This window comes from Garra rufa, chromosome 10 (genome assembly GCF_049309525.1).
Source record: "Garra rufa chromosome 10, GarRuf1.0, whole genome shotgun sequence".
NCBI classification, from domain to species: Eukaryota; Metazoa; Chordata; class Actinopteri; order Cypriniformes; family Cyprinidae; genus Garra; species Garra rufa.
The window spans coordinates 2,892,058-2,914,127 of record NC_133370.1 but is presented as its reverse complement, the minus strand read 5'-3'; the positions used below and the strand labels follow the sequence as shown (position 1 = coordinate 2,914,127).

At 26.9% G+C, this 22,070-nt stretch overlaps 1 protein-coding gene across 1 annotated transcript in view; it reads left to right on the top strand.

Moving 5' to 3' along the window:
• The window catches only part of LOC141343800 (protein unc-13 homolog A), a 155,619-nt gene that overhangs the window by 83,667 nt on the left and 49,882 nt on the right, over positions 1–22,070 (top strand). Inside the window, exons 35-41 of the mRNA XM_073848445.1 lie at positions 3,204–3,292; positions 3,667–3,816; positions 8,413–8,536; positions 15,273–15,329; positions 15,417–15,497; positions 18,556–18,703; positions 21,084–21,190. Of these exons, the coding sequence (XP_073704546.1) occupies positions 3,204–3,292; positions 3,667–3,816; positions 8,413–8,536; positions 15,273–15,329; positions 15,417–15,497; positions 18,556–18,703; positions 21,084–21,190 (756 nt within the window). The remainder of the gene's footprint in view (positions 1–3,203; positions 3,293–3,666; positions 3,817–8,412; positions 8,537–15,272; positions 15,330–15,416; positions 15,498–18,555; positions 18,704–21,083; positions 21,191–22,070) is intronic.

The window sequence follows — 22,070 nt, the reverse complement described above, 5'->3', positions numbered from 1 at the left end:
ATCAATTTAATGTGACCTTTCTGAATAAAAGAAATAATTTCTTTAAAAAAAAAAAACTTACTGAGCCCAAACCTTTGGGATATAATATGTGACCCTGGACCACAAAACCAGTCATAAGGTTAAATTTTACAAAACTGAACTTTCATATATATACTCAATAAATAAGCTTTCTATTGGTGTATGGTTTGTTAGGATAGGACAATATTTGGCCGAGATACATCTATTGGAAAATCTGGAATCTGAGGGTGCAAAAAAATCAAAATACTGAGAAAATCACCTTTAAAGTTGTCCAAATTAAGTTCTTAACAATGCATATTACTAATCAAAAATTACATTTTGATATATTTATAGTAGGAATTTTGCAAAAAATCTTCATGGAACATGATCTTTACTCAATATCCTAATGAGTTTTGGCATAAAAGAAAAATCAATAATTTTGACCCATACAATGTATTTTTGGCTATTGCTACAAATATACCCCAGCGACTTAAGACTGGTTTTGTGGTCTAGTGTCACATATAATATACAAAGTTTTTTTTAAATTATAATGCAATATGTCTAATGTTGATAAGACTTTTGTAACATTACAGATGTCTTTACTGTTACTTTAATGCAATTTAATGCAATTTTTAAAAAAAAGTATATACACTACCAGTCAAAAGTTTAGAAACACTTGACTTTATTCTTTTTTTTTTTAGTCTAATATTAATTATTTAAAAAAAAACTTTTATTTTATTTTATTTTATTTTTAATCAAGGAATGCCAAGGAATGATTCTCAGTTTGTTTTTAAGAAAAACATTTTGTTTTTTCCATGGGGAAAAAAAAAATCTTAACTTCAGTTTTTCTTAAAAACAAACTGAGAATCATTTGTATTTGAAAATAAAAAATATATATATATTGTATTTTTTAATACTTAATATTTGACTAAAAAGTAAAAAAAAAAAAAAAAACATTAAGTCAAGTGTGTCCCCAAATACTAATTAGTTGTAATTCTACATTTTTAAACTTTGCCCATTTGTCAGTATTTTTTTTACTCATTTAAAACACAGTAAAATGTAATTTACACTCCTTTATTCTTTTATATATTTTAATATGTACAATTCAGAATAAGCATGTTGTTTGAATTGTATGCATAAATATTGTTACACTGAATGACAATGTAACATTATTTCAACCAAATTTTACATTTTATTCTGCAAAAACTTAATGAAACCTAAAAGTAGACACTTTACTTAAATTTAATGTGCTTTCTATGGACATAAAATCACTTTTGTAAATTTCGTTTGATGTGGACATCTTAATGTCTTTGACCCATATAATTAATGTTATGTATAAATATAAATATTTTACAAATAAATCATATAACATAAAACATATTTTGCCTTTTGTGCGTTGAGGTTTTACATGTTGCATTTGTCTCTTAATAAATAAACTAAATAGAAAAATAATGCATATAACAAGATTCAAATCTATAACCCAGCTATTTCTGCTGGCGATTTCCATCATCTTTATATCGTTTTCATTCATTTATTAAACAACCGGATCTCTTTTTACTGTTTTCATTTATAAATCTCTCTCATTTACCATCTATATTCCATTATCCATCCATCCATTCATCATCCATTGCCTGCTTCTCTTCTGAGTCATCCAGCAGTAAAACATCCCACGCACCATCTCTGACTCATTTCTGTTCCACTTCCTGTTTAACTCTGCTCACATCAGTCGCAATTGCTCTGCTCGTATCAAACACGTTTACCAGACAGCTCATTATTCTTGCTTTCTCACAGCATTTGCATTGACGTCATGCATCATTTATGAGTCGCACGCATGAATATTCATGAGCTAATGCATAATTCAAATGCATTATAAATGTTGGTCAGCTTTAATAGTCTGTGATTCACTCCAGACACATTTGCCAGATTCACATTTTTCAGAGAATATTCAATAAAGTAGCAGCATTCTCAGCACATACTAAAACGATTTGAAGGATTTCACAGTGGGGGCGGAGCCTTAAGTGTTAAACAGATGCCATTGGCTGGAACGAGTGGCATGATGTCATCAGTCAAGTCTATTGTGTATTTCTATACAATACAGATTGTTCAAATGCAGTTTCACATTAATTGACTATAAATAACTGTTAATGTTTTAAAATTCAATTTAAAGCAAAGCAGTTTCAGCTGTATTCAGTTCAATACTGCAAAATGAATGAATGTAGCAAATTTAACTTGTCTATAAAAGCATAAAGTATCAATTCAGTTCAAGTGTTGTTCTCATCAGATAGTGTCAGACAGGGTTATAGTTAACAAAAACTAAAACTTCAAACATAAAAACTTTTTTGTTACTTAAAATAAATTTAACTGAAATTAAACAATAAGGAACAAAAAAATAAATAAAACATGAAACTACTCTGAAAAAATGCCTTTCTAAGATTATTTATTGTCTTGTTTTCAGATTTTCTAGACTAGTAAAAATTGTCTTGTTTTCAATCAAGTCAAAATTAAGTGCGTTTTTGCTTGAAAAAACAACAATAAAAATCTTTCAATAAAAAATTGTATGTGTGAAAAAAGATTATTTTTCTAACCCCATTGGCAACTTATCTTGCTTGTTTCAAGCTAAAAAGCACTTAATTTTGACTTAATATTTTATATAAAATAATAATTTTACTCATCTAGAAAATCTTTCTTCATTTAAAATTGTTTAGATATTTTCGCTTGAAACAAGACAAAAAATCTAAGCAAGATAAGCCTTTTTTGCAGTGTATAAAAAAGACTTAAAACTTGATTTAAACTTGATTTAAGACATTTTTGTTACTTTAAATAAAATAAATGTACACTGAAATTAACCAAAAACTAATTTAAAAACTCTAAGAAAAGCATGTTTTGCAGTGTATAAAAGTACTAAAATTACTAAAACTAAAACTGAAATAAAAAATAAAAACTATATAGACAACTTTAAAAAAAAAAATGACAAAGCACTTTAACAAAATTAAAATTTTAAAAAACTATAATAGTATCTCGCTGATATTAAAATAACTGATGTTACTGAATATTAATTGTCTCTTAAACAAGACAAAGTGAGCAAGACAAAGTTTTTACTACTGTTTCAACTAATAAAACATCAGATTTAAGAAGTAAAAGCAAGTCAGACTCAAAATAATATTGAATCAGACTCATAGTTATGTTTTTTATTCATTTATTTGCAGTTAAACGTGGAGGCCAGTGACTTTCTGAAGGATCTCCAAATCAAGCTGAACAATGTGATGGATGATCTCAGCAGGGTTTTCGCTGTGAGGTTTGTATAAGTCTTTTCTGCTTCACCAAGGCATTTATTTGATCAAAAATATGTAAAAATGTGAAATATTATTATAATTTAAAATACCTGTTTTCTATGTGAATATCTGTTAAAATCTAATTTATTTCTGTGATACAAAGCTAAATTTTCAGCATCATCTCTCCAGTCTTCAGTGTCACATGATCCTTCAGAAATCATTCTAATATGCTGTTTTGTTGCTCAAGAAACATTTCTGATTATTATAGAAGTTGAAAACAGTGTGAAAACTGTGATACATTTTCTTTTTCAGGATTCACAGATGATTAGAAAGTTCAAAAGAACAGCATTTATTTGAAAGAGAAAATTATTAAGATAATTCTGTCGTGTGTCTGCAGTTTCCAGCCACAAATCGAAGAAAACGTGAGGCAGATGGGAGATATTCTGAGTCAGGTGAAAGGAGCAAACGTACCTGCTAACGGCAATGGAAACTTAGCACAGGACGCAGACAACGTCCTGCAGCCCATCATGGACTTCCTGGATAGCAAGTGAGTGACTGAAATCACATGATCTATATCGTATGGTGATGGAAAACTGTGTTGTGTTTACCTACATTTGAAACATGAATTAACCATTTTAAAATAAAAAATAAATAAAAATACTAAATTAAATGTAAAAATGAACATGCAATTTTAAAATTTGCCATAAAAACTTGTGTTTTGTTTCCTACATTTTAAACTTAAATTAACCATTTAAATATAAAGTTAAATAAAAATACACAAAATTGACATGCAATTTTAAAATTTGCATTAAAAACTTTAATTGTATGTTTGCCTAGATTTAAATATGAATAAAAAATGTTAATGTTAAATTAAATGGAAAATGAAATAGAAAATATGAACATACTATTTTAAATGTTGCATCAACAAAAACTTATTTTATTTTTGTTTACCTATGTTTTAAATGTGAATTAAACGTGACCATTTTTAATAAACAATATAATATAAAATTAAATTAAAAAATGCTTAAAACATTTAAGGTTTTTTATTTATAATTATTTTTTATTGTTGTGTTTATCTACATTTTAAACACGAATTAACCATTTAAAAATAAATAAAAATACAAAATTAAATGTAAAAATGAACATGCAATTTTAAAAGTTGCCATAAAAACTTGTGTTTTGTTTCCTACATTTTAAACTTAAATTAACCATTTAAATATAAAGTTAAATAAAAATACACAAAATTAACATGCAATTTTAAAATTTGCATTAAAAACTTTAATTGTATGTTTGCCTAGATTTAAATATGAATAAAAAATGTTAATGTTAAATTAAATGGAAAATGAAATAGAAAACATGAACGTACTATTTTAAATGTTGCATCAACAAAAACTTATTTTATTTTTGTTTACCTATGTTTTAAATGTGAATTAAACGTGACCATTTTTAATAAACAATATAATATAAAATTAAATTTAAAAAATGCTTAAAACATTTAAGGTTTTTTTATTTATAATATTTTTTTATTGTTGTGTTTATCTACATTTTAAACACGAATTAACCATTTTAAAATAAAAAATAAATAAAAATACAAAATTAAATGTAAAAATGAACATGCAATTTTAAAAGTTGCCATTAAAATCTTTTATTTTGTTTCCTACATTTTAAACTTAAATTAAAATATGAACATACTATATTAAATGTTGCATTAAAAAAACATTTTATTTTCGTTTTCCTATGTTTTAAATGTGAATTAAACGTGACCATTTTTAATAAACAATACAATAAACAATATAACATAAAATTAAATTAAAAAACATGCTTAGAAACATTTTAGGTTTTTTATTTATAATTTTTTTTTTTTTTTATTGTTGTGTATATGTACATTTTAAACATAAAAAAAATTAAAATTAAACAAAAATAAAAATAAATAATTAAATAAAAAATAAAAATACTAAATTAAATGTAAAAATGAACATGCAGTTTTAAAAGTTGCCATAAAAACTTGTTTTGTTTCCTACATTTTAAACTTAAATTAACCATTTATATAGAAAGTTAAATAAAAATACACAAAATTAACATGCAATTTAAAAATTTGCATTAAAAACTTTAATTGTATGTTTGCCTAGATTTAAATATGAATAAAAATGTTAATGTTAAATTAAATGGAAAATGAAATAGAAAATATGAACATACTATTTTAAATGTTGCATCAACAAAAACTTATTTTATTTTTGTTTACCTATGTTTTAAATGTGAATTAAACGTGACCATTTTTAATAAACAATATAATATAAAATTTAATTTTAAAAATGCTTAAAACATTGAAGGTTTTTTTATTTATAATAATTTTTTATTGTTGTGTTTATCTACATTTTAAACATGAATTAACCATTTTAAAATAAAAAATAAATAAAAATACAAAATTAAATGTAAAAATGAACATGCAATTTTAAAAGTTGCCATAAAAACTTGTGTTTTGTTTCCTACATTTTAAACTTAAATTAAAATATGAACATACTATCTTAAATGTTGCATTAAAAAAACATTTTATTTTCGTTTTCCTATGTTTTAAATGTGAATTAAACGTGACCATTTTTAATAAACAATACAATAAACAATATAACATAAAATTAAATTAAATTAAAAAACATGCTTAGAAACATTTTAGGTTTTTTATTTATAATTATTTTTTATTGTTGTGTATACGTACAGTTTAAACAAAATTTGTAAAAAAATAAATAAATAAATAAATAAATAAATACTAAATTAAACGTTAAAATGAACATGCTATTTTAAAAGTCGCCATAAAAACTTGTATTTTGTTTCCTACATTTTAAACTTAAATTAACCATTTAAATATAACGTTAAATAAAAATACACAAAATTGACATGCAATTTAAAAATTTGCATTAAAAACTTTAATTGTATGTTTGCCTAGATTTAAATATGAATAAAAAATGTTAATGTTAAATTAAATGGAAAATGAAATATAAAACATGAACATACTATTTTAAATGTTGCATCAACAAAAACTTATTTTATTTTTGTTTACCTATGTTTTAAATGTGAATTAAACGTGACCATTTTTAATAAACAATATAATATAAAATTAAATTAAAAAAAATGCTTAAAACATTTAAGGTTTTTTATTTATAATTATTTTTTATTGTTGTGTTTATCTACATTTTAAACACGAATTAACCATTTTAAAATAAAAAATAAATAAAAATACAAAATTAAATGTAAAAATGAACATGCAATTTTAAAAGTTGCCAAAAAAACTTGTGTTTTGTTTCCTACATTTTAAACTTATATTAAAATATGAACATACTATCTTAAATGTTGCATTAAAAAACATTTTATTTTCGTTTTCCTATGTTTTAAATGTGAATTAAACGTGACCATTTTTAATAAACAATACAATAAACAATATAACATAAAATTAAATTAAATTAAAAAACATGCTTAGAAACATTTTAGGTTTTTTATTTATAATTATTTTTTATTGTTGTGTATACGTACATTTTAAACATAAAATTTGTAAAAAAAAAAAAAATAAAAAAAAATAAATAAATAAATAAATAAATAAAAAATAAAAAATACTAAATTAAACGTTAAAATGAACATGCTATTTTAAAAGTCGCCATAAAAACTTGTATTTTGTTTCCTACATTTTAAACTTAAATTAACCATTTAAATATAACGTTAAATAAAAGTACACAACATTGACATGCAATTTTAAAATTGCCATTAAAAACTTTTTTTAAATTTTATGTTTGTCTAGGTTTAAATATGAATTAAAACAATTAAATTAAATAGAAAATGAAATAGAAAATATAAACATACTATTTTAAATGTTGCATTAACAAAAAAATATTTTTAAAATGTGAATTAAACATGACCATTTTTTAATAAACAATATAATATAAAATTAAAACAAAATAAATAAAAAACATAAAAAACATGCTTAAAAACATTTTTTTTTTTTTTTTTTTTATTTATTTATTGTTGTGTTTACCTACATTTTTAACATGAATTAACCATTTTAAAATAAAAAATAAATAAAAATACAAAATTAAATGTAAAAATGAACATGCAATTTTAAAAGTTGCCATAAAAATTGTATTTTGTTTCCTACATTTTAAACTTAAATTAACCATTTAAAAATAAAGTTAAATAAAAATACAAAAATGAATGTGCAATTTTAAAAGTTGAATTAAAAACTAGGTTTTTATGTTGTCTAGTTTTAAATATGAATAAAAAATTTCATTATTAATTACAATTAAATTAAATTGATATTTTTGTTTACCTAAATGTGAATTAAACTCGACAATATAAACAATGTAATATAAAATGAAAAAAGAAATTGTAAAAGATTTTATTTAGAATTTATTTTTTATTGTTTTGATTACCTACAATTAAAACATAAATTAACAGTTTTAATGTCTGCTTATTTGTCCATTTGAAAAGCTATTTTATTCATGAATAAATTAATTGATACTGGACTCTATCATTTTACATATCAGATTATTTTAAGTAGCCATCAGGGACTGCAGACGAAAACTAGCATGAATGGCTTAATCTGGCACATTAACATAGACTTGATCACTTATGTTAATTAATGTGCATTGTCCCTTTTAAAATAAAAATAAATAAATAAATAAAATAAAGAAATTATGTGATTTATTTGTAAAAATCTAAGCAGTATTTAACTGACTCCAAACATTTTTAATTGCAATATCAAGCTTAACCAAAGACTTACTCAGAATACAAAGAATAAAAATAAACATTAATATTATTTATAATATTATTAATATAAGTAAATATTAATTAGGTTACACACAAAATTGTTTGATAGCATGTCACATTGTAACAATAACTCCAACCCTAACCCTATACTATTATAGTTTGTGTTATTTAAAAAATATAGGTGTTTTTTATTTATATGCTTTTCAGTTACAAATTTTTGTAATAATTTTTATTTGTTTTTTATGTCTTTGTAGTTTTAATTTATTTTAGTATTAGTTTTTTAATGAGCTGAATGAAGATGAGAAACACTGTGACTTTGCACTTATACTTTGTGTATTAGTTTATAATGATGTTTAATGTAGTTTCTGATCTGTGTTTCTTCTTCTCTTAGTCTAAGTTTATTCGCTAAGATCTGTGAGAAGACGGTTCTGAAGAGAGTGCTGAAAGAGTTGTGGAAGTTGGTGATGAACACCATGGAGAAAACCATCGTCCTGCCGCCGCTGACCGACCAAACGGTGTGTGAAATTCATTTTTTACCGAAACGCTGAAAATTAAAGTTTTAATTTAGCTGAAAACCAAAAACAAATGTAGTTTATTTAATGATCATTTAATTAATCTAAATAATTTAAAAATAAACACTCTGATAAAAACAAGAGAGCTTTTTCTTTGCAGCATATATAAAATTTAGAATTTTTTTTTAACCATTTTAGTTTAGTAATATTTCAGCATATATGCATAGTTTATAACTAATCAAATCATTACTAGTGATGCACCTTAACAGTTTTTAACATTTTTATCATTCAATTATTCGCACCGCAACACCAAAGATTTAATTTATTTGAAAATAAAACTGAAAATATATTTCTATCAAATTAATTTAATAGTAAATAATAGTAAATATTTTTTTTTTTTTTTTTTTTTTTTTATAAAAGGTAATTTTATACAGTTGCAATCAAAATTATTCAACCCCCCAAGAGACTGCAGTACTTTACAAATGATTTTTGCTCTTTCTGAAGATCCAGGAATAAAATTTCATCTAAAAGAGTTTTCTGGCAAATTAAAAGTGATAATGTCAATATGTAATGTAATGTTTTTAACACAGCTATGTCAGAATTATTCAACCCCTATTCAACATTGCTGTTTTAAGACAGTTATTTTTATGGTAAGGAACAAAATTGTCTTAAAAAATTGTCTTAAGCTTTTATAAACGTATTAAAAATGGAATTATCTTGGGGTGTTACACATAGTATACTCTTAGCCCATGCATGCGCTGAAGATGAGTAGCAAATATGTGACCCTGGACCACAAAACCAGTCTTAAGTCGCTGGGGTATATTTGTAGCAATAGCCAAAAATACATTGCATGGGTCAAAATTTTTGATTTTTCTTTTATGCCAAAAATCATTAAGAAATTAAGTAAAGTTCATGTTCCATGAAGATTTTTTGTAAAATTCCTACTGTAAACATATCAAAATGTAATTTTTGATTTGTAATATGCATTGTTAAGAACCTAATTTGGACAACTTTAAAGGTGATTTTCTCAGTCTTTTTGATTTTTTTGCATCCTCAGATTTCTGATTTCAAATAGATGTATCTCAGTCAAATATTGTCCTATCCTAACAAACCATACATCAATAGAAAGCTTATTTATTGAGCTTTCATATGGTGTATAAATCTCAGTTTTGTAAAATTTAACCAGTTTTGTGGTCCAGGGTCACATATGGTAAAGTCAACAGAGCTCACGCAAAATCAATAGAGAAGAAATAGTTTGCTTTATTAGAAAGTCTAAAACTACATGAAGACTTCTAAGACATTACAAGTTCCTAAAGACACAGCTGGCAGCCGTATTCCTTAGATTCAAGTGTGTTGAACCAGAAAACCTTTGAGGCTGTTGAACAAAAAAGCAGAATATCATAAAATGTTTGATCAGATCAACTGAGAAAAACTTGCAATGTACAGCCAAAGACTTGCAAGATGACCCAACGAAAGGATGAAAAATATTTCAATGCTGTGTACAAGAGGAACACTAGACAATTATGGCCTTTGTGTTGAGACATCTTGCCGAATACCACTCTTGACCAAGAAGAACAAAAAGGCTGCCTTGAACATGCAAAATTCGTTTGGATAGATCCGGAGTGCTGGAAGAATGTTTTATGGAGTGATGTGACCAAACTGGAACTTTTTGGATGTATGTCTGGTGCAAAAAAGACAAAGCTTATAAGCAGAAGAACACCATCTCCGTCGTCAAACATGGAGGTGGACCAGTCCTGTTATGGGGTTGTTTTACTGTAGCAGGAAGTGGAAAACATGACCATACAAGGGATATCATTGATTTATTAAAGTATCAGACCATTTTGGCAAACATTGTGAGGTCTTTTGTGCAAAGTCTGAAGCTAATAATCAATGAACATTCCTGCAGGACAGTCATCCCAAAGTGTACGTTCAAATCTACTTACGCTTGGTTCAGGGTTCAGTCATAGAATGTTTTTAAGTGGCCTGTTCAGTTTCCAGATGCAATTCTCATTGAAAATACATGGTTGAATTTGAAGCAAGCAGTGGCAAAGTAAAAACCAAAGATTATCAGTGATCTGAAAGCTTTTTCAGGGGAGGAATGGCCCAAGATTGCAGCAGAAAGGTGACAGAAGCATCTAAGCACTTCCAGGCCACTGCAAAAAATGCTTTTCTAGCTTAGACTTTTTGTCTTATTTCCAGCCAAAATATCTGAAAATTCTTAAATCGAGAAGAATTTTCTAGATGAGTAAAAATTATTGTCTAGTTTTCAGAAAAAAAGGTCAAAATTAAATGCATTTTTTCTTGAAACAAGCAAAATAATCTGCCAATGGGGTAAGAAAAATAATCTTGTTTTCTGTTTGAAATAAGATTTTTTTTCTTACCCCATTGGCAGATTATTTTGCTTGTTCTAAGCAAAAACCCACTTAATTTTGACTAGTTTTTTCTGAAAACAATTTTTTAAGAATTTTTAGATATTTTGGCTGGAAACAAGACAAAAAAATCTAAGCTAGAAAAGCATTTTTTGCAGTGTATTGGTGGTTTTAAAGAATAAAAGATTCTACACCTAATTTACTTTCAGGGGTTGAATAATTTTGAACATAAATGTTTAGAGCCAATTCAAAAATAATTTTCATTATTCATCAACTTACATTCTCAGAACTACTCAAATATGTATTAATAGACTTTCTTTAATAGTTTACTGATGCCTTTGTTGAATTGTTTTCACAGAATGTTGTTCTCTGCAGGAAAATGTCTTGCAGGTCAAAGGGGTTGAATGATTTCGATTGCAACTGTATATATTCAGATAAATTTGTCTCTATTTTTAAAAATGTTTTTGTACTACTGTTGACTCCTTCATTGATCCAGCAGATGTATTTCAATGTTCAAACACACTCACTCATGTTCTGCATCCTAGAGGTCTTTGATTTAGTGTGTGTGATTCATCAGGTGTCTCTGTGATTGATCAGATTTCTATAGGTGCCTGTGTTTTTCCATAGTGACACATATGATCCTGTACTTTAGAGCGCTCTGATGATGGCAGCATAAATCCTCCATTCAGATCAATACTGACTCCTCAACACTCTCATCCTCCTCATCCATTAACTGTAATCCATCAGTGTGAGTCTGTATTAATGCTGATGTGCTGAGAGACCGCAGAGACACAATCACAAACCTAGTCAGGCGCCTACATAGGCTGCATTTTAAGACTAGGGAGCTTACTTAAATCATATATGAATTTATTTATAATTTGAATGTATTTTTGAATGTATGCAAGTCTCTTTTGATCTTCAAAGTTCCATTTATTTGATCAAAAATACAGCAAAAAGGTAATATGAAATATTATTGCAATTCAAAATATTTTTATTTTATTTTAATATACTTTAAAATATAATTTATTTCTGAATTTTCATCAGCTATTACTCCAGTCTTCAGCGTCACATGATCCTTCAGAAATCATTCTAATATATTGATTTATTACTTTTATTATCAATGTTGGAAACAGTTGTGTTGCTTAATATTTTTTTGGAAACTGTGATACTTTTTCAGGATTCTTTGATGAATAAAAAGTTTTAAAAAATATAATATATATTTACTATCACTTTTTATTAATTTAACACATCCTTGCTGAAGAAAAGTATTGATTTCTTTCAAAGAGAGAAAGAAAGAAGAAAAAAAATACTGACCCCAAACTTTGAACTTGGTGTTTATTGTGACAAATGTTTTCCATTTTGAATAAATTTGGTTGTTTTTAACGTTTCATTCATCAAACAATTCTAAAATAAGGATCACAGGTCCAAAAATAATAATAATAATAATAAGTGTTTCCAACACTGATAATAAATCAGCATATTATAATGATTTCTGAAGGATCATGTGGCATTGAAGACTGCAGTAATGATTCTGAAAATTCAGCTTTGCATCACAGGAATAAATTATATTTTTAAGTATATTAAAATAGAAAACCACTTTTTTAAATTGCATTAATATTTCACAATTTTACATTTTTTTCCCTGTATTTTTAATCAAATAAACAGCCTTGATAAGCAGTAAAGTCTAATTTAAAAAGCATTAAAAATCCCAAACTTTTGAGCGGCAGTGTATATTTATTTATTTATTTATTTATTTATTTATTTATTTATTTATAATATGAATGTAATTATAAGTAATAATTCATTACGACTAATTTATTATTATTATTATTATTATTATTAAGTAATTATTATTAAATACTATTATTAACTATATTATTTATAGAAATTACATTATTACATATTATTTTTTTGCATATAAGAATATTGAAATGTAAGTAGTAATATTTTTGTGGAATTGCTGCCTTAGAAGTCAGCTGTCTATGTAGGGCATTAATTTTTGGAAGAGTTGCCATCAAAGCATCTAATTAAGAGATTTGTATCCTTTAGTTAAATGTGTGTTGCAGTGCATGAGTGTGTATGTGTTGTGATTTTCATTCTTCTCTCATTTCTTTTCATCATCATTCATCTTTCATCAGATGATTGTAAGTATAACAGTGAGATTCTGTGGTTCTGCCTCCAGTCCGTCTCTGTCTGTGTGAAACTCTAGCATGATGCACGGCAGACTGTCTTCTTCATTTCCTGTCGGATGTCTTCCCGTCACAGGCACTCAGTCTGGACTTCCTGTCTCCTTCTTACCGCTTCCTTTTTCTCTGTCCTGCACTCACATGTAACTCTAATCCAGCAGTGTGAGTCTGCACCAGGGTTATTATCCACAACTAAAAATAACATTAAAACCAACAAATGTTCATTACTTAAAATTAAAAATGAAATAAATGTTCGCTGAAATAATTTTTTTAATGGAAGTACATAATAAAGTAAATAATTAAAGCTGAAAAAAAAGTATTAAACACAATACAAATGACAGTAAAACTCAAATAAACCTAAATAAAAAAAATTAAAATATATTAAAAAAATGAATATTAATAAAAAAAGGTAATTTTTACTAAAATAACACTGGTCTGGATGCCTCTTCAGTATCAATAGAACATATATCAAAACATATATAAAATATATATTTTAAAAAATACATAATTTAGTCGTCATATTAATTAGTTATTGTTTTTCATGTCATCTTCATTTTTTGTAACTGTTTACAGTGTCATATTGTCAGAAATCTTGTGTCTGGATGGTTTTAAATTAATTTTACAAAAATTCTTATATAGTAGCATTAATATTTTGTATGGTAAATTGTTCAAAATTGTGATAAAATCATTCTAAATAATACATTATAATGAATATAATTGCATATTTAATACTGACTTAATTTATGTTAATTTAGCATGTTTATAATTTAATTATAAGCTTTTCATGAAAATGCAGGTAAAAAATAAAATATTTAATCTTTTTTGTTTGTTTTGTTTTGTTGTATTTTGATTTGTTTTTATTTTTACATTTATTTTAATTTAACATTTTTATAATTGAATTGATTATCTTTTTTGTCAAATCTTTTTTGTTAGTGTTTTATTTCGATTTGTTTTTATTTTAACATTTATTTTAAAACCTTTTTTTTTCAAATCATCAAAGTAAACTGTTTACAGTGTCTGGATAGTTTTAAATGAATTTTACATAATATTTTGTATGAAAAAATAGTTTTATTACATTGAATAATACATTATAATGAATATAATTACATATTTAATACTGGCTTAATTTATTATTTGTTTATAATTTAATTATTAGCTTTTCATGAACTCACAATTGTTAGGTGAGCAAATAAAATATTTAATCTTTTGGTAAGTGGTTTGTATTTTGAAACTGTAATATTTTAATTTAACATTTTTATAATTTAATTATTAGCTTTTATCAACTCACATTTGTCACATGACATGCAGGTAAAGAAATAAAATATATATATATATTTTGTTAGTGTTTTATTTCGATTTGTTTTTATTTTAACATTTATTTTAATTTAACATTTTTATAATTGAATTAATTATCTTTTTTGTCAAATCTTTTTTGTTAGTGTTTTATTTCGATTTGTTTTTATTTTAACATTTATTTTAAAACGTTTTTTTTTTTTCAAATCATCAAAGTAAACTGTTTACAGTGTCTGGATAGTTTTAAATGAATTTTACATAATAAATATTTTGTAGGAAAAAATAGTTTTATTACATTGAATAATACATTATAATGAATATAATTACATATTTAATACTGGCTTAATTTATTATTTGTTTATAATTTAATTATTAGCTTTTCATGAACTCACAATTGTTATGTAGGTGAGCAAATAAAATATTTAATCTTTTGGTAAGTGGTTTGTATTTTGAAACTGTAATATTTTAATTTAACATTTTTATAATTTAATTATTAGCTTTTATCAACTCACATTTGTCACATGACATGCAGGTAAAGAAATAAAATATATATATATATATATATTTTGTTAGTGTTTTATTTCGATTTGTTTTTATTTTAACATTTATATAAATGTAAAATGTTTATGATTTAATTATTTTTTTAGCTTTTCATGAACCCACAAACTCTCAGACTTACTCTAGGATCTGCTAAAATTTGAGCTGCAATTTTTTTAATTAAAATGTTTTCCAATGCCATTAATCCAGTGCCATAATATCCAATCCTTTTTTCCTCTTTATTAACATATTTGACTATAAAACCACCATCATAGAAATCTCCAGTTGGTTCCTATGAGATCTTGTCTGTGAGCAGCAGTAACCAAAACTCTTTGTGTTTGTTTGTGTCTGTAGGGCACACAGCTCATCTTTAATGCTGCTAAAGAGTTGGGTCAGCTCTCCAAACTGAAGGTGAGTTCAGACGGACATCACTTCGCTTCAGTTAACTTTCATAAGGACACTGTTGTGTAAATCTGATGGTTTGTTTTTGTCTTCTAGGAGCACATGGTGCGAGAGGAGGCCAAAGCGTTGTCCCCTAAACAGTGTGCAGTCATCGAGCTCGCACTGGACACTATTAAGGTACAATCGGACATGTCTGTGATCAGATACTGACTAGTGGTCATTCTGTCTGCTTTTCTTATATTTCAAATTTTACCATATTTAATCAACCTGTTAACTTTTATTTTATCACACTTATACACATACATTCAATTTCCACACACAGTACATTAAATAAAATTAAAAAACGATGGTTGTTCTTAATCATTTAAATATGAAACATAATTTGATCTGTTTTTGCTTGTTTACGTCAATTACAAATGTTAGTGGTAAAACTGATAATCACAATTGTTTTGCTCAACATTATAATCATAATATCTTATCGTGATTGTTGTCATTTGTGACCCTGGACCACAAAACCAGTCTTAAGTCGCTGGGGTATGTTTGTAGCAATAGCCAAAAATACATTGCATGGGTCAAAATTTTAGATTTTTCTTTTATGCCAAAAATCATTAAGAAATTAAGTAAAGTTCATGTTCCATTAAGATTTTTTGTAAAATTCCTACTGTAAACATATCAAAATGTAATTTTTGATTTGTAATATGCATTGTTAAGAACCTAATTTGGACAACTTTAAAGGTGATTTTCTCAGTCTTTTTGATTTTTTTGCATCCTCAGATTTCTGATTTCAAATAGATCTCAGTCAAATATTGTCCTATCCTAACAAACCATACATCAATAGAAAGCTTATTTATTGAGCTTTCATATGATGTATAAATCTCAGTTTTGTCAAATTTAACCTTATGACTGGTTTTGTGGTCCAGGGTCACATTTGAGAAATTACATGAGAATTATTTGCACTTTTGCCTATAAGCACAAATAATGAGAATAAAAGAGAAGTTCAGTTCCAGAACAAAAATTACAGATAATTTACTCACCCCCTTGTCATCTAAGAAGTTCATGTCTTTCTTTCTTCATTTGTAAAGAAATTGTTTTTTGACAAAGCATTTCTCCATATAATGGATTTCTATGGTGCCCCCGAATTTCAGTGCAGCCTCAAAGGACTGTGAACGATCCCAGTCGAGGAAGAAGAGTCTTATCTAGCGAAATGATTGGTTATTTCAGGGTGTCCGTGGATCCTAACGTTTTTCCTAATAAAAGGCCTTAAAAAGTCTTACCCCCGGGTTTCACAGACAAAACTTAGGGTTTTATTCCTCTCTATATTCTGAAGGATTTTACTGAAGAGTTTGTTCATATATCATTCACAATAATTTATGTAGCTTTTTATTCCTAAAATAATTGGCGAAAATTAACATCTTTAAAAACTTTTCCTTTGCTTCAGTAACTGTTACATACACCAAAACTTAGGGTTTTGTTCCTCTCTATATTCTCTATATTCTAAAGGGTTTGTTCTAATTTAATTCACAATGATTTATGTAGCATTTTATTTCTAAAAACATAGCTAAAATGCATGTCTTTAGAAACTAGTAGGTTTTTTCCTCCACTTCAGTAACTCTTACATAAACCAAAACTTGTTTTATTCCTCTCTATATTCTAAAAGATATCATTCACAATAATTATATCATTATATCTCATTTTCTCCTCCAGCTTCAAAATCATCCTCCATCGCTGCAAAAGTACCGACCCAGTGTTCACAAAGTGAACGTGCAAAGAAGATCAAATGCCCTTTACAAAAAAAAAAAAGGGAAAACAGCGATGTAGGACGATTTTAAAGTTGGAGGAGAAAATGAGATGGGAGTTTTTCGACATACCCTAACTGTCTTGAACCGGAATACACAGAGTACATGCAGCGCTAGACAAGACATGCATTTGAGGTTAAAAAGTATATAAATTGTAATTTCTTTTTAGAAAATAACCGATTGTTTTGCTAGATAAGACCCTTCTTCCTCGGCTGGGATCATTTAGAGTCCTTTGAAGCTGCATTTAAACTGCATTTTGTAAGTTCAAACTCGGGGCACCATTGAAGTCCACTATATGGAGAAAAATCCTGAAATGTTTTCCTCAAAAAACATAATTTCTTTACGACTGAAGAAAGAAAGACATGAACATTTTGGATGACAAGGGGTGAGTACACTTATAAACTTAAACTTATACATAAGGTTTATTAGACTTTAGATTAGATTCAACTTTATTGTCTTTACACATGTACATGTACAAGTACAAGGCAACGAAATGCAGTTTAGGTCTAACCAGGAGTGCAATAAGCAGCAAGTGCAGGGTATAATTTATAAGTTATAAGTGCACTAATGGGAGATATGTGCAGGGAGAAACTATGGAAATTATTTACAGATGAAAGTATTGTGGACATAATTTACAGGCGCTATTAACAAGTAGAATGTACAAATAGAGGAGCATAGTATGCAGGTTGTTGTTAACTATAATCAGGAATTGCAGATTGATACGAACATAATATACAGGTAGCTGATTACTAAAGCAGGAATTAACAAATAATAATTTACAAATGTATAGATACATATCAAAAATTTACAAAATGTATATGTGACCCTGGACCACAAAACCAGTCTTAAGTCGCTGGGGTGTATTTGTAGCAATAGCCAAAAATACATTGTATGGGTCAAAATTATCGATTTTTCTTTTATGCCAAAAATCATTAGCATATTGAGTAAAGATCATGTTCCAAGAAGATATTTTGTACATTTTCTACCATAAATATATAAAAACTTGATTTTTGATTAGTAATATGCATTGCTGAGAACTTCATTTGGACAACTTTTAAGGCAATTTTCTCAATAATTAGATTTTTTTGCACCCTCAGATTCCAGGTTTTCAAATAGTTGTATCTCAGTCAAACATTGTCCTATTTTAACAAACAATATATCAATGGAAAGATTATTTACTCAGCTTTCAGATGACGTAAGAATCTCAATTTTGACAAATTTACACTTATGACTGGTTTTGTGGTCCAGGGTCACATATGTGCAATGGAAATGTGCATTTAGATCTAGATTTCTGATTTATTATGTTATTATAAATATAAACACATTCGAATAGCTGTGTCAGTTCTTCTAGTCTCAGTCATGGACAAAAGGTCAGCGAATATGTTTTGTCAGTTTTTGTTAGAGAAGCTAAAGCTGCTGGTGTTGTGTGTGTGTGACAGCAATACTTCCACGCGGGCGGTGTGGGTCTGAAGAAGACGTTTTTGGAGAAGAGTCCGGACCTGCAGTCTCTGCGCTACGCACTGTCTCTCTACACACAGGCCACCGACAAACTCATCAGAAAGTTCGTCCAGTCGCAGCACACTCAGGGTACGTCTGTCTGTGCATTGCATTCTGGGATCATCTTATCTGTGAAACACTGCTTTAGTCAGAACGAGGGATCTTATAAGCAGTGTTGGGGGTAACGCATGTTACGTAATAATATTGCTTTTTCCAAGTGACTAGTAAAGTAACGCATTACTTTTGAATTGACAAGAAAATATCTGAGTTACTTTTTCAAATAAGTAACGCCAGTTACCTTTCCCCCCATTTATTGATTAAAAGCTCTCCTGTCCTCATGTTGAGAGAAATTGTGAGTAAGATGTTACTTTAGTTCTAGAATAAATGTGAACATGCATTAATTCATCTCACTCACTAAACAAACAGATCCAGATTGCTCAAAATGAATGAAAACAGTGAAATTCAATTCTTTTCTCTAAGCCTGAGGCTTTTTTTGTAAAAAAGGCTTTTACATTTGCCAAAAATAGAACTTTTTATATTAAAAACAATCAAGCAAGCCCTGCCCAGATTTAAAAAGTAACATTTTTAAATGTTACTTTTTACATTAAACACATTAAATATTACAAATGTGACCCTGGACCACAAAACCAGTCTTAAGTCGCTGGGGTATATTTGTAGCAATAGCCAAAAATACATTGCATGGGTCAAAATTATTGATTTTTCTTTTATGCCAAAAATCATTAGGATATTAAGTAAAGATCATGTTCCATGAAGATTATATGTAAAATTACTACTGTAAATATATCAAAATGTAATTTTTGATTAGTAATATGCATTGCTAAGAACTTCATTTGAACAACTTTAAAGGTGATTTTCTCAGTATTTAGATTTTTTTGCACCCTCAGATTCCAGATTTTCAAATAGATGTATCTCGGCCAAATATTGTCCTATCCTAACAAACCATACATCAATAGAAAGCTTATTTATTGAGTATTCATATGATGCATGCATCTCAGTTTTGTAAAATTTAACCTTATGACTGGTTTTGTGGTCCAGGGTCACATATATGCATGTAATATATTGTGTATTTCCATTACAGCTTTATGTCTTAAATTTCATATAAGGTTGTATTAAAAAGGTCTTAAAAAGTCTCAATTTTCACTTGTTCATATCTGCAGAAACCCTGTATTTTCTTAAAAAAAAAAAAACTTTTCTCTAAGCCTGAGGCTTTTTTGTAAAAAAGGCTTTTACATTTGCCAAAAATAGAACTTAAAACAATCAAGCAAGCCCTGCCCAGATTTAAAAAGTCACTCAAAAGAAATGTAACACATTACTTTCCATAAAAGTAACGTAATTGGTTACTTTTTTAGGGAGTAACTGAATATTGTAATGCATTACTTTTAAAAGTAACTTTCCCCAACACTGCATATAAGACAGCATACTATTTGAAAAAGCCTTCATAGGAGTCTAGGGTTTAGAGTTTCAGAGTTCAGAGACTTTTCTATTTTGTCATTTTTATTACACGTTTATTTTTGTTTAGTTATAATATATATTATCAGTTAAAATGCATTATTATATAAAGTTTTGTACAACATATATTAAATTAAAATGTATCATTTGTAATTATAGTTTTTTAACTTTTACTTTTACTGGTCAAAAGATTTTGAACAGTAAGATTTTATGTTTTTTAAAAACTGCATTTATTTGATCCAAAGTACAGTATTTTTACTATTTAAAATAATTGTTTTCTATTTGAATATATTTAGAATTACATTTATTTCTGATTTCAAAGCTGAATTTTTAGCATCATTACTCCAGTCACATGATCCTTTAGAAATCATTCTAATATTCTGATATGCTGCTCAAAAACATGTATTATTACAATGTTGGAAACAGCTCAGTAGAATTTTTTTGTAACATTATAAATATCTTTATCATTACATTTGATCAATTTAAAATATCATTGCTAAATAAAAGGATTAAATTCTATAATTAATATAAAATATCATTATATATAAATTAAATCCTACTGTCCTAAATATTTTTTGTTTTATTATTTAATATTTTTTACTGACAAATTGAAATTTATACAAATACGGAGCTTGAAAAATGTTTATTTAATTCCAAATCAAAATAAAATATATCACATTAAAACAACTTCAGTTTATTTATTTTCATGCTGTTTCCATGTCTAGAAATCAGTTAAGGTAATGAATTAAAATAAAAAATCCATCTTGATTTTTTTTTAGCTGTTTTTGCTTATTTAAGCCTTTTTTGATTATGTAAAATAAAGTTATCCTTTTTTTACCCATTTGGAAGTGCACTGATGCCCTCTGGTGGGTCCTGGACCTCTGTTTGAGAACCATAGCAATGTGAATAGATGAAGATTTTTAGCATTGTTTTCCTGTTGGTGATGTTTAAGTGGAAGTCTTAAATCATGACTGATATCTTCCTCTTCTCTCGTGTTTAGTTAATGGAGGTAAAGGCGTGCGATACACTAACAGCGAAGACGTTTATCCAGAGAAGGGTATTTATCTGCAGATCTCTTCTCCACTCATGCACCTCATTTATAGTAATGCATGCAGATATTAATCCATATTCATGTGAATATCAGCAGCTGATCTACATAGGATCTAGTTGAACTATACTCTTGATCTCAAGTGTGAGATTTACACAATGCATGATTTACCTAATTAATATGTACTGTGATAATAAAAATAATATCTAAGGAAAATAGCATATATTTGTTATTATATTACTATAGTGAACTAAAATTATTATTCTTACTGTGATCGCTTAAAACTGGCCAAAACAGAGAGATTCTGTTTCTGTTTTATGCTTTATGTTTTTATACATGGGTCAAAGATGTTAAGATGTCAAAAGAAATTTACAAAAGTGATTTTATGTCCATAGAAAACATTAAATGCAAGCAAAGTGTTTACTTTTAAGATTTTCGGAGAATAAAATGTCAAAATTTGGTTGCAATAATGTTACATTGTCATTCAGTGTAACACTATATTTATGTAAGAATTTAAACAACATGCTTATTCTGACTTGTACATATCCCTCACCTTCTGTAAATGAGGGGGAAAATAGATTATATTTACTTTTGGCTCAGAAAAACAAAAACAAAAATGCAAGTAAATTAAAGAGAAAACTTTTTAATAATTGTTTTTGGGGGGGGGGAGCAATTTAAAGCAGTACTACACTTATTTTTTTTGTATGCTTAATCGCTTTTTCGTCTTTGATGTGTTAAGTTTGATTGTGCTGCCCTCTGCTGGAACAACCTCTAATAGCACTAATAACACTAACACAAGCACAATATATATATATATATATATATATATATATATATATATATATATATATATATATATATATTTTTTTTTTTTTTTTTTTTTTTTTTTTTTTTTTTTCTAGTAATAATACAAATATTAATGTCTTAAATTGCTTTTCA